The 14,747-nt window shown below is 38.2% G+C and overlaps 1 protein-coding gene across 1 annotated transcript in view; it reads right to left on the bottom strand.

Moving 5' to 3' along the window:
* Window positions 1-14,747, bottom strand: part of LOC127647151 (protein TANC2-like) — a 208,890-nt gene that overhangs the window by 93,426 nt on the left and 100,717 nt on the right. Inside the window, 1 exon segment of the mRNA XM_052131231.1 lies at window positions 951-1,048. Coding sequence (XP_051987191.1) covers window positions 951-1,014 — 64 coding nt within the window. The 5' untranslated portion in view covers window positions 1,015-1,048.

Genomic DNA, 14,747 nt, shown 5'->3' with positions numbered 1-14,747 from the left:
GAGCCCCTCGGGCATATTAGAGCTTTAGAATAGAGGAAAAGATCAACAAGATAGTCCACATGTAGCATAGGGATGTACTCATTCTCTTAACATGTTGCTGCACATGCAAAAACACAGGAGTAGTCTTTGTGAATCTGTGCTCATTTATTTAACACCACCATTCATTTCCATTCGCTGTTCCAGGGGCCTTTTCTTCAATTAACGGCATTTCATAACAATGATGAAGCTTTAACTTTCATCTGGCGCAGTTCCATTGCACTTACTCTAACTGGAGCAACATGAGGACAGAAACATTGTGAACATGAGGAGAAATGAAAAAGCCCACAGCCGAATTTCACTCCAACAGCTGCTTCTGACTAACATAATCTCTTCAATGCTTGCCTGAAGTCTTTCTGTCAGCTTAAATGGACGCACACACACACACAAATGCACTTATGGGTCATCCTTGCAAGACACATTCTTTAATTTTATTCACACTTTTTTAGTTGGTCTAGGTGCAAATGCAACAGAGCCCTGCTGAACCCCCTACAGCTTAAAACAGTCTGATGGTTTTTTGGTCCATGGTCTCCCAGTCTGTTCAGGCTAGTCTGTTGGCTGGCCTTAGAGGAGATTTAGATGACCTCCTACTAACCAGTAGCGCTCCAGCCTGGGAGATCAGGTAGACCAGCTAAGGATCAGCTTGGCCAGCCTGAGAGACCAGCTTTAACCAGTTAGGACCAAAAAAAAACATTTTATTATATCATGAGAAATGCATCATGTTAAAAAACATTTTTTTGGCAAGAAATATCAGATGGAATTTTCATGCTGTTGAGCCCCTTGCAAGAACGTATCCTTTGTTAACATCCCCTTGATAAAGGGATCCGCTTGACCCTTCAGGCACATCCTAGGATGGCTTTTGAACAGAAGAGCTTCTATTCGAAAAAAAAAAAAAGAGCCCTAGCTCAACTTACTGCTGTTTCGATTCTTGCGGTTGGACTTGCCACCAAGCAGCATCTTTAGACTGTTCCTGAACATGGCTGCACAGTTTTGGACCTGGCTATAGAGAAATCTGCAGAGAGAGACAGAAAAACAATACAACACTGTGTGAAACACAAGCAAAAAAGGGTTTTTCAATGGCCGATGCGATGTCTACAGAGCAGGATGCCAAAAAAAACATAATACAATTTAACAACAGCAAATCAGATAACACAAAATTCATAGCGTTAAACAAACACTTATTTTAAGCAAAATGTACTAAAATTTGCATAAACTTAAAAAAAGAAAAACAGAAAGTGTTAACTAGCCATTGGCAATTCTATAGGAAGATTTTGGAACAGACAAAGGGGACACTTTTGTTAATCAGCCAAGCAAATATGGTTATCGGCCACTGCTGATATATTGGTCAATCACTAAAAAACTGAATTCACTGTGATGGAAAAACATTCTTGGTCTTAAACAAAAGTTAGAAAGTTTGAAAATTGCTGAAATTGATAAATGTGCACATTTGCAAGGTCATTCAAAATCAGTGATGTTCAGAAATAATTAAATTAGGTAATTGAGGCAATTATTTTTTTAACCAAAATGACCCAATGACTGAAGCGCAAAAGGTAAAGGTCATTTTCTGGATATGGTGCCATATTCGAACCATACCATTCTTTGAAGTAGCTTTTGTTAATGCCGTCTGACAACTTTATGACACATGGTACTGAACCATGTTAGAGGTAATCTGCAGTCTGCAATCAGCATTTCCACAGAGCTTCTGAATAATTGATTTCTGCTACCAATAAAAGTGTAGTACTCTGAGATCTGTTTAACATACCTGACCACGCTACAATCCAGTCAACAGATTTTTCACCACAATCAGTACAGAACATGTGTAAAGCAATTGTCCTGATTCATGTGGGGGTGGTCATCATGACTACAGAGTCTAGCAGAAGTAATTTCCAAATGTCTCAAAATCATTTGGGGGTAGGTAAAAAAAATTACATAATTTCAAGATGATCTTTGCCACATTCTTGATTAAAATAAAAGGTACACTGAAATATTTGAGCAACAGTAACACTTTACAATAAGGTTGTATTCATTAACGTTACTTTCCACAACACTGTAGCAATAAGGCACTTATTAATCTTTGTTAATGTTAATTTCTTCATTACCTTTTTACATTAAAAGTTGTATGTTTATATGCTTGTATATGTATTTTTTCATGTTCATATTGCATTAACTAATAAACAATTACAGTAGTTATAGTGTATTGATGTAACATTAACAATGATAAATAAATGAGTCAAACAAAATAATTGTTCATCATTAGTTCTTGCTACCTAATGCTTTAACATATGTAAACAACTAGAACTTAATTGTAAAGTGTTATCTGAGCAACAAACATACTTGATAACTGTTGCCATTATGTTTAAATCTATGAATCTATGCAGGTTTATAGTGTAACAACTCAATGACTACATGACTTTTCTATTTTCTTAGATATCAACACAGATTCTCAATATGTTAACACAGAAACCTGATCTCCGGCATCTCCTATTCCTTCAAATCACAGAAAGGGTGTGATCTCATTTTAAAAAAGTAGCTTGACTGGTGATATTAAGCTCTGAAGTCTAGACAAAGAGTTATTGAGGGGATTTTTGGAAGCCGGTGTGATTATATGTTTCAGGTACACAGAGGTTCAGTCTTTTGGATTGGTGGAGCTGATAATTAGTTTCATCTGTGGGATTCGTCATTCTTCTCTGGATTATTTTAGGACCCACTCAACAACCACACTGAGGAGGGATCACACCCTAATGCTGCTAATTACTGCTTCATGTATGAATATGGTGCGTGTGTGTGTTTACATGTGTGTAAGAGTGCTAGAGACACTGGCTTTGTTCTGGTGCTGCTGTAGGTAATGCATGATTCTTTCAGGTGGAGTATTTATCTTTTGTATAGAATAAATGTATGGGCACCATGGATTTCAAAGGAATTACATTACCTCCTTTTCTTTAATGAGTTTTGGTGGAAGTTGTGAAATTCACAAACTTATTACACTGAGAATGCAGAAGGTCTGCATGTGTACAGTATGTGGCTGTGGAAGTATTAGTGGGTGTATTTATAAATATGAATTATAATGGTTCAACCAATTACAGTCAAGTAAAGCAATGGCCCCCAGGATGCATTTGGATGCTTAAGCAACACACAAAAATGTTTTGAAATGTTTAAACATGTCATTAAATTAGGTCCTGGTTAGCTCAGCGAGAATTCATGCTGACCAACCACCCCTGGAGTCGCAAGTTCGAATCTAGGATGTGCTGAGTGACTCCAGCCAGGTCTACGAAGCAACCATATTGGCCCGGTTGCTAGAGAGGGTTAAGTCACATGGGGTAACATCCTTGTGGTCATGATTAGTGGTTCTCACTCTCAATGGGGCACGTGGTAAGTTGTGTGTGTATCGTGGAGTGTAACATGAGCCTCCACGTGCTGGGAGTCTCCACGGTGTCATGCACAATGAGCCATGCGATAAGATGCGCGGATTGACAACTGAGACTCCTCCAACACCCAGATTGAGGTGAGTAACCGTGCCACCATGAGGACCTACTAAGAAGTGGGAATTGGGCATTCCCAATTGGGGAGAAAACGGGATAAAAAGTAATAAAAGTAATTACATAAAATTATGAAATACTGAAATAAAGACACCACAAGCACACAAAACATTTACAAAAATACGTTTGTTAGGCTTTACATTTTCTAATAACCTATATACTACTAAACATTATAAAATTGGACACATTCTGGTTGTCAAATGTTAGTGGAACATGTTCAAAGTAACCAAGAAAAGTTAGTTCTAAAAAAGCGTCACTTGTTTTCAGATGTCACTTGGTATCTAATGCAATCACAATGGGCATTTTTAATTGTGTCTTAAGTGTCCAAACATTTTCCAGTTTGTTTTATGCTCTGGCTGTTGATGCTTCCAAAACACTCGGTAATTGAACAGTAGAGAAAGACACCGACAGTCTAGAAACACTGGTTCTCCTTAAAGTAAATAGAAGCACTGTGAGGAGTCACCCAGACTCCAGCACAGCTGCTTTGCGTGAAGACTGAACCCAGCACACAGGGTGCTTGGGGAGGCTCTGGTACCATTCAGTCTGTTAATCTGTCTTTCCCATGGTTTCATTCTTTTTCTACAGCAAAGAGTGAGTTTGTGTGTGTGAGTCCATGGGCTCAGAAAACAAACAGCCTCAGGAATTGAGAAGGGCACTCTAGGTCTCTACAAATTATTCAGTTGCTGGGAGGTCAGTGCCAGGTATAAGTGTCCTTCACTCTACAGTCAATTACATGCTTTGTTCCTGACATTTGGGAGAAAGAGAGTGTGATAGACATATAACAGACAGAAAAGTGGTGTTAAAATTATGACTTAAAGAAAACATTGTAGTTTCTAAGATGTTCTGAGAAATTTGTTGGGAAGGATGGATGGATGGACCAATTATTTGAAAGAATGGCTGGATGGATGAATAGATGGATGGATGGATCAATTATATGACATATTGATTAAAGGATGGAAAAAAAGGTCCCAAAGCCCCCAAAAAACAATACATTTGATTAATTTACTACAACTTATGTTATGTAGAACACAGTGAAGCAAAGAAATGCAAATACTTTTCTGGAACAATACTGGAACAAAATTTTGAGGTATCATGAGATGCAATTATCACAAGCAACATGAACTCCACATACCCTGCACTCGACTCCGTTATAACATTCCCTATGTATTTGGGTCTGTTTTATCTTGGCAGGGCTTTACAGTATTATGCTGGGCCTCCACACCTTTAGAACTGATTTTGGCTGAGGTCACACAAATGAGAAACAGATGGCCTAGTGGGGGGGATGAACATGCACACATGAATTTCTTTTCATAACGTGACGAATCAATATTAATGGCTAGATTTTCTTCTCTTCGACCAAAGGAGATGTTAAATGACAAACCAAGTCACTTAATGACCTGAAGGGATGAATCCCACTGTGTATACTTCTATTAAGCATGTACCGGGCTGATAATGGTTAAGTATGTCCTCAAAAGTATGAAGTAAAAAAAAGAGTAAGCCAGTATCAGGACATAGTGTACTACAATGACTTTAAATAGCATCTTGGTACCGTATCAGAGATCCACAGCAATCCAATCATCTTGTATAGAGCTAGGGGTTGTGGCAACACAGTCTCGTGACAATTCACAATAATTTCATAAGATATCGTACGACTTGGAAAGGCATGACTTTAATTTTACTACCATTTAGACAGATGAATAAACAATCTGAAATTCATCACAGACATCAAACTTCAGCTAAACGCCTATTAAACACTATATTTTAAGAATGGAAATGTTATTGAACACATTTTGTTACTCATACCATATATATTTATTCCTTCTGTAATACACAAACACATAGTTTCCTATTAAAATTATGGTTAGGTTTAGGGTTTGGGTAAGGGCTTAGACTTTTTGGTTAGGTTTGGGGTTAAACTTATGAAAAACCGTGATAAAAGTTTGTTGGTTTGTTTATTTTTCTCTATGGGAGTAAAAGTCATAGGTTTTTGCATAAGCCAACTTGAACGTTTTCTCCTCCTTGTGGTAATTTTTATGACTTGCCATGAAACCTGGTTGGACTGTGGTAAAAATTAGCCTGAAAAGCATGCACAGATGCACACTTCATAAATCCAATGCAAATAGTAAACCATCAGAGCACTTTTGACAAACAATTGTAACAGCTTGGTATGCACTAATCCTGATCTTGCAATGTACATAGGACAATAAAAAGAACATGAATTGGGATCCAACCAAGGACTGTGTTAATACATTTTATTAACTTTGGAATAAAATTGGTAAGGTCATTAATTTAATAGATAATGCTTTGGTGCAAATGCTAACAGAACACAGCAGGGGGGTCTGTGGTATCAAGACGCCATTTTATGATGTGGTAATATTTCCCAGTACTGGTACAATGTATTACTAAAATTTTAAAATATTAAAATTCTCTCATTTACTCACCCTCATGCCATCACAGGTGTGTAGGACTTTCTTTCTTCACCAGAACACTTTTATTTTTATCCCCTTTTCTCCCAATTTGGAATGCCCAATTCCCACTACTTAGTAGGTGCTCATGGTGGCGCGGTTACTCACCTCAATTTGGGTGGAGGAGAATAGGTTACCCCAGTCTTCGGTGATCTGACTTTTGAAGCTCCAAAAATAACATATATTCAGCATAAACGTATCAATATTTTCAATATCAATATATAATAAAAATATCAATATTCAAGTATTTTTGTAATTCTAAATCGTTGCCTCTGGTCAGTAGCGGCATGCGTGCATGATGTAATGGTGTTGATAAAACACATAAGCGATGTATTATAGGTAAAAAGTACTGAAATATTTATATTTTTTGCACCAAAAGCGATCATCTCACTTTAGAAGACATAAATGTAACCGCTGGAGTCGTAAGGATGACGTTTATGCTGACTGCCTGTTCTTTTTGAGCTTCAAAATTCTAATCCACTTGCATTTTAAGGAATTACTGAGCTAAATTCTTTCCATTTTTCTTCAAATGTGTTCTGCTGAAGAAAGAAAGTCATACACACCTGGGATATCATGAGGGTGAGCCAATGAGGAGATATTTTTTTTATTTGATTTTTTTTTTTTTTTTTAGATATAATTGGGTCTATTTGGGGCCATTCACATAGAACACTTTTTTTGCAATAGTCTGTGCTCTTTTTAAATCGTTTTTATATGTGAAGATTCGCTTACCTGTTATGATGTGTTTCACGTTTTTTTCAGCATCTTGCACAGGGAAATTGCATTATAGTGTGTCAAGTTTAAAAGAACCTGTGTTCTTTTCCATTCATTGCACTGCATTAGCGCAAGAACACATTCGGGTTGAACAGCTCCATAGACTATGATCTGTCCTGTGATAGATGTATTTGTCTCAACTATGCTTAGATTAATTAATTTATAATCCACATATGCCTGGAATCATAACATTTTGAGGCTACTTTTCACAACTTAAATGTTAGTGTAGTCGATCAGATCCTGTTGTGCAAGGTCTAGCCATACGAGATAGGAAGACAACAAGAAAATATTGAAAGAGACAGGAGGGGTGTGTGACTGCTTCTGAATAAAGAAGAGTGAGACGGAGAGCAGGGTGACATTCCCTAAAGCAGTGCTTCATCTAACTGATGAAGTACAGACAAGATGTAACTCAGTGTAGCGAGGTTTGCTGAGCGAACTGTGGTTATGCGTGAGAATGAACTAATGCTTTTACCCAAAGCAGTCTCTTATACTCGGACATACAATTTAATGAGGCCCTAATGTCTCTAGAAAAGCTGACCCACAAACTAACGAGAAACTCAGACTGAAAGTTGCAAGGCTGAAAAATGGTATCTGTAATGCTGCAGTGGAAAAATCACTTATTTTTTATAAAATGTCACTCGCCACTCTCAGTCTGAATGCAGCTCCAAAAAGCTGAAAATCTTCCCGTCCACAGTAGCTCTCAAATCTAATTTGCATTTCTGCATATTCAAAATTTACATGTCACGATCAGTTCCAAAACACACCAAAACCAAAGATATCTGGATGTCAAACCTAGTGTGATAAATCTTCACAAGCCATATTTTAACAGACGCAAACACAAATTTGTTTTGAGTGCTATGGCGGAAGGGAAGATTTTTGTTGATTAACGACTTTAATTTTGGTTTGTTCCTCACATAAAGCTATTCTATGGCATCAGAAGACTAGAATATAGTACGCAAGCTGTATTTCTGATACATTAAAAGGTAATTTTTCTATCCCCATTTATTTACATTGTTTGGAAAAAAGCAGCATGAATATTAGGCAGGAATATTCTGCCTAACAACTCCTTTTGAGTTCCATGGTAGTAAGAAAGTCATATGGCTTTGGAAAGATAGTAGGGCGAGCAAATGATGGCAATTTTCCTCAAAAGCATTTTCCTCAATCAACTGCATATACTTCATACAAACTGCTCTGAATGGGTTTGTCAGACTCTCAGAGGACTGCTCTAAAACTTCAGTCTATGTTTTAAATGGTTTATTAAATCATCCTTATGGCAGTGACATTTCTACCCCAAAAAAATCTAAACTACACACAGTTTGAAATATTTTTCATATCTTGGGCAAACAATGTCAAAAAATTAAAATTTTCCTACATGAGATAAACAGAATGTCAACTTTTAAGAAGTTAGAGGATTTGCTAATAAAAAACTGTTTTGAATGTGTTTTCACTTGTGTGATAAGTGTTTAGGGCTTTGGGGTGACCTGCCGGATAATCATCACCAATGATGGTGGTGGTGTTGTAGTGGTCTAAACCACATAACTGGTAAACTGGTAATCAGAAGGACGCTGGTTCGATCCCCACAACCACCACCATTGTGTCCTTGAGCAAGGCACTTAACTCCAGGTTGCTCCAGGGGGATTGTCCCTGTTTTAAGTGCACTGTAAGTCGCTTTGGATAAAAGCGTCTGCCAAATGCATAAATGTAAATGTAAATGTACTGACAGAAGCTTTAAAATAAGACTTTAGTCATCCTCATGATGTTCCAAACCAGTATGACTTCCTCTTTTCTGTGAAATAAAAAGGTGACTTTGGCCACACGTTTACATACTGTATATGAATATGAATGAAGACTGGGGCTGTCAAGCTCCAAAATGAAAATGACAAACCATAAATGTTTTCTAAACGTAATTCATAATACTTGTGCATTATATTCCAAGTCTTCTGAAACCATACTATAGCTATGTGTGAAGAACAGATGGAAATGTAAGGTCTTTAGTGATAATCTTCCCCATCAAGGTGACATTTGGGCAAGAAAATTATATTACATTTTTGGGCAAAGTATTCCTTTAAATGCTTGTAGAACCGAAAGGGTAGTTAAGGATGAATTATCTCCTTGTCTGAGAGCTGAACAGAGACCTTGGCACAACCTACACACTCCCAGACAGAGTGTCAGAATCTGACACCATCCTGGCTAGCATCAGCCAAATGTTCAGCCTCATCGCGTGTGTCTGTCCACTGTTAATCTCTAGCCAAGGGGGGGCTTGTGTGTTATAGTCCAACTGGATTACTGGTATAAGAAGAACAAAGAACAAGGGGTAACAGTGCGGGGTGGGACAGAGAAACGGAGAAGGACAAAAATTATGTCAAGTGCCTCAAGGGAAGGAGTTCAGGCCAAGGTTGTTGTCATACACAAGTTCAGTCATTTTTTTACCTACATTAACCACTTGCAAAAAAATATTATGATATAACTGTATTTATCAACTATAACTAATATATACTGTATCTGAAAATATCATTTGTTTTATTTATTTTTTTTACACTTATTGACCACTTTATTAGGTACACCTGTTACACCTAATTATTCATTTTATTATTTAATCTGCCAATCGTGTTGCAGAAGTGTAACGTATAAAATCAAGCAGATACAGGTCAGGAGCTTCAGTTCACATTCACATCAACCATCATAATGGGAAATTTCCCATTCCCATGTGTTATCATCTCAGTGATTAAGACAGTGGCATGATTGTTGGTGCCAGATGGGCTGGTTTGAGTATTTCTGTAACTGCTGATTACCTGTGATTTTGATGCACGACAGTCTCTAGTGTGTGTAGAGAATGGTGTGAAAAAAAAAAAAAACATCCAGCGAGTTGACAGGAAGGTGACATTAACCCATATAATGGCCATTCTCTGTTTAACTCTTTCATCAACAAGGTGTTTCCATCCGCAGGACTGCTGTTCACTGGATATTTGTAGTTTTTCGCAGCATTCTCTACACCCTCTAGAGACTGTCGTGCATCAAAATCCCAGGAGATCAGCCGTTACAGAAATCCTCAAACCAGCCCTTCTAGCACCAACAATCATGCCACGGGCAAAATCATTATGTTTTCACCCATTCTGTTGGTTGATATGAACATTAACTGAAGCTCCTGACCTAAATCTTCATGATTTTATGCATTGCACTGCTGACACATGATTGGTTAAGATAATCTCATGAATAATCAACGGTGCTTTTTCTTCTTTTACTTTTTGCAATATATGTCAATAATACACTGACATAGGCCTAATGATGAATGTGTCATAATACAAGAGTCTCTCCAACACAATCAAAACACAAGTGGTCAAAAATAAGCATAATATGGCCAGTTATAACAGTGATGTGTCTCGCTTGTCCACTTCTGACTGAAACACACCAAACAGTTGCGAGGCATTCTTTTATGTTGTTTGTTTATATGTTATCATGAATTAAATCTCACGTTGAGATTATGCATGAATTTCGGGATCTACTCACCTTTTAATCAACCAATGCGCTAAAGAAGTGTTTTAAACTGGTACACGAGACAGAAATAGCGCAGGCTGCTTTTGAACTTCTCAAAATGTCTGAAAAGTCATCCGTGGCAATGTAAACAATTTTTGAATTTGTCGGACATTTCCAGCTAACAGAAACCCTGCTGAGTGCAGTCTCCAAGGTTCTGTCACAGTGTCTCTGCATGATAGTGTGTTTGATAGTGCATTAGCCACTGCAGAACAGCAGACCCCTTTCACCAACGAATGGGGTGAATGGGGTCTGAATGGAGTTGTTGATGTATTTTACACAGAGTTGTAAATTGTAAATGATAAAGCAGAATTGTTTTCACATGAGTTGTGCAAATAGTCACATGACCAGAGCTATTTAATTACACTGTGCTCCTCTAAACATTATGTCTGTTAAAACGCCATAAAAGGAAGCAAATGCACCGATCAGTCACAACATTAAAACCACCTGTCTAATATCATGTAGGTCCCCCCTAGGGCCACCAAAACAGCTCTGACCCATCGAGGCATGGACTCCACAAGACCTCTGAAGGTGTCCTGTGGTATCTGGCACCAAGATGTTAGCAGTAGATCCTTTAAGTCCTGAATGTTTTGAGGTGGGGCCTCCATGGATCACACTTGTTGATCCAGCACATCCCATAGATGCTCAATCGGATTAAGATCTAGGGAACTTGTAGGCCAAGTCAACACCTTGAATGCTTTGTCATGTTCCTCAAATCATTACTGAACAATTTTTGCACTGGGGCAGGGCACAATATCCTGCTTAAAGAGGCCACTGCCATCAGGGTATACCGTTGCCATAAAGGGGTGTACGTGGTCAGCAACAATCTTTACGTACAGTTGAAGTCAGAAGTTAACATTTGCCTTTGTGTAGAGTTTTGCGTTCCTTGCAACAGTCGCCTTCAGTTTGCTAACTGGGGTTATAAAGACAATTATTATTTAACTACTTATTTTCACAATTGTATTTTGTCAAACTATTAAAGACCTTATAGATATTACAGTTTTATCTTCTGTTGATTCATGATTTTCTGTAAAGCTGCTTTGAAATGATGTGTGTTGTGAAAGGCGCTACACAAATAATAATTACTTGACATGTAAACATCTGACCCACGGGGAATGTGATGAAAGAAATAAAAGCTGAAAAAATTATTCTCTCTACTATTATTCTGACATTTCACATTCTTAAAATAAAGTAGTGATCCTAACTGACCTAAGAGATGCAATGTTTTGGAATTAAGAAAAACTGAGTTTAAATGTAATTGGCTAAGGTGTTTGTAAACTTCTGACTTCAACTCTAGGTGGTATGTGTCTAAGTAACATCCACATGAATGCCAGGACCCAAGGTTTCCTAGAAGACCTTTGCCCAGAGCATCAAACTGCCTCAGACGGCCTGCTTTCTTCCCATAGTGTTTCCTGCTGCCATCTCTTCCCCAGGTAAATGATGAACAAGCACACGGCCGTCCACATGATGTAAAAGAAAACGTGATTAATCAGATCATGCCACCTTTTTCCATTGCTCCATGGTTCTGACACTCACATGCCCATTGTAGTCGCTTTTGGTGGTGGACAGGGGTCAGCATGGGCACTTTGGCTGGTCTGCGGCTACGCAGCCCCATACTCAGCAAGCTGCAATTCACTGTGTGTTCTGAAACTTTTCTATCATCTACCTTTCTAAGTTTTTCAGCAATTTGTGCTATAGTAGCTCTTTTGTGGGATCGAACCAGATGGGCTAGCCTTCGCTCTCTACGTGCTCATCAGTGAGCCTTGGGCGCCCATGACCCTGTTTGCCGGTTCACCTTTCTTGGACCACTTTGCTAGTTATTAACCACTGCATACCAGGATCACCCCATAAACCTGCTGTATTGGAGATGCTCTGATCCAGTTGTCTAGCCATATATATATATATATATATATATATATATATATATATATACATACACACACACATACACACACACACAGTCTTATGTAATCATGTGCTTCTTACGTTGTCAGATTTTGACTAAGCTTGTTTTTGTTAGTTATGAGCATCTTGATAAGTGTCATGCTCTGTGTAATCTGGGAGAGGTGCAGCCTTGCTGCTGCTGTTTCTGCATCATAAATTCACCAATTTGCAAAGTGATCTTGCCATAATCATGCCTTTCTAAACTAAAGTGTAACAGCAGTGCAGATATTTTAAGAGCCATTTGTCCCTTTACATTTAATTTTGTGGCATTACATATTTTAGCCAGCAGGTGGAGGCAAAATAAAATTTTTGGATGTAATATGAGCCAATTAGGTGACGCGGAGTGAATCAGCATTACTCAGTGTTTATTCAACAGCGCTCCGTGATCGATCGTATTACTACTACACTTCTAAAACTAGGAAATAGCTTTAAATGGCTTTCAAATAACTTCAGCATTAAGGCTCACCACAGCTAAAAGCCAAAACAGACTGATTATTTATAACAAACTCCAGGCACTTACCAAATACCGGACGTTCCACATTGGAGAGGACAAAATGGTGGAGGACATTGCGGTTTCTATAGGCTCTTGCGCACCGGCTACTGTGAATTAGGGAGGAATACGGCTTTTTTTCCACTAAGAAAATAGGATGCATTTAACCAAACTGACATTATCTTCAGAAAGCTGACTAACAGACTACAGCATCATCAACAGATGATCGCACATGCTCCATCTCTCCATCTTTCACTCTCTATCTTTCACTCTCACACATTCTTGTTTTTCCAATAACTTGTTAGAAACAGCCCAAGTCATGATTTTAGTTCAAAAGTAAAACATTTTAATTACTAACGAAGGCGTGGACTCATCATTGGTTTTTAACCAGCAATGGCAGATTCTGATCCGTCACATAAGAAAGTTGTTCCATGCACGTCTATCACAGCAGTGCTGATGTAGGGCCATAACGCTTGCTCTTGTGATATTGCTTAATAAATATAAACACACACACACACACACACACATATATATTCCCACTACAGGAACACAAGTGAACTGTAAAAAGCTAAAAGATGTTTAAAAATTGTGAAAATGTAGAAAATTGTGAGACCAGACACATGACCTAATATATTCACGTTCCCTTATGCACTTTTGTATTTTATTGTATTTTAACCCAAAAACTTGATAAAGGAAAGAAAAATGTTTATTTGTTGTTTTTAATATACCTATCTGATACCATCACTACCATGGTACCAACACAGTACTTTTTTTGAAAGTTACATAAACACACATTTGTCTTGTTTTCCACATTAAAATTGGACTGCAGGTAGTGATTCAAAGATCAACATATCCACAACACATGTTTTCTTAAACACCTAAGGACACATTATGAACAAATTAACCATCATCTGCAATCAGAAACTAAGCTTACTCAAATGGTACACACCTGCAAAGGCTTATGCCATCAAAGAGAAGAGATGCTCTATCAGCTCTATCTACGTGTTCTATCAGCTACAAAATCATCCTCATTGGAGACAGTCTGAGCTTACAGGACATTTCTCTGACAATCAGATAAGAAACATCCAGTGTTATCAGAATCAAAGAGGCCTGAAGCAGGAATGCAGGCTTTAATTCACTGTTTAACAAAACAACAACAAAGCGCAGACTCTCTCTAAAGGTATTCCGACACAAGTTATCAGCTTTCATCAAGGTGATGGAATCTTCCGGACTGATGGACCACAGCAGGGGTGATCATGTCATGTCAGCTGCAGACATTTAAGTCTGGCTGGAAGCCACAGCTTGTAATTGACAGCCATTTTCTTTCTGCACACAGGATTCAAAATATCGCTACTATGGTCATGATTCAGGAGGTGCAAGTGTAGAAACCATATTTTGATGGTTTGTAGAAACAAATTAATCTGTCTAAAATGCTAATTGAAGCTATCGCTGCTTTTCCACCATCAGGCTGAGTGGCCCTGGTTGCAATCCATGCTGTTCTGTGCTGGTCCATGCCAGTTGGAAAGGTTATAGTTTATTTTTCCACAGTTGGCGATGCCGTGAGAGGTAAACACATTGGAGCGAGTGCGCAATAGAGGACGACATTCCAGTTGCAAGGACTGCTTTTGTCCTTAGTTTTACTCTGCTTAAGCACAGGAAATTCATTTCCCATGTAGCAAAAATGAAAGCAAAGAGAAAAATGCAAGAGGTTTACCATAATTTGCTGAGGGGTCAGTTACACATTGAATCAATGAAATCGTATCGTTGGTGACTGGATTGATGGATTGTTAAGAAAGTAGGCAGTTTTACATAATTCAAAGATAAAAATGCAACTCACTTTTGGCGCATCTCTGCAGACATTTCAACCTGAAAACGGAGCTCAAAGTAGCCAACACTCAACAAATCTTTCATCTTCGGCCACTGGGAGCAGTGGCTTGAAATTGGTAAGCACAAACCGATTTCAGCAGCAGAACT

Source organism: Xyrauchen texanus, chromosome 8 (assembly GCF_025860055.1).
Source record: "Xyrauchen texanus isolate HMW12.3.18 chromosome 8, RBS_HiC_50CHRs, whole genome shotgun sequence".
Taxonomy (NCBI): Eukaryota; Metazoa; Chordata; class Actinopteri; order Cypriniformes; family Catostomidae; genus Xyrauchen; species Xyrauchen texanus.
Note: the sequence above shows the minus strand (reverse complement) of the source record. Positions and strands in the feature narration are given on the sequence as shown.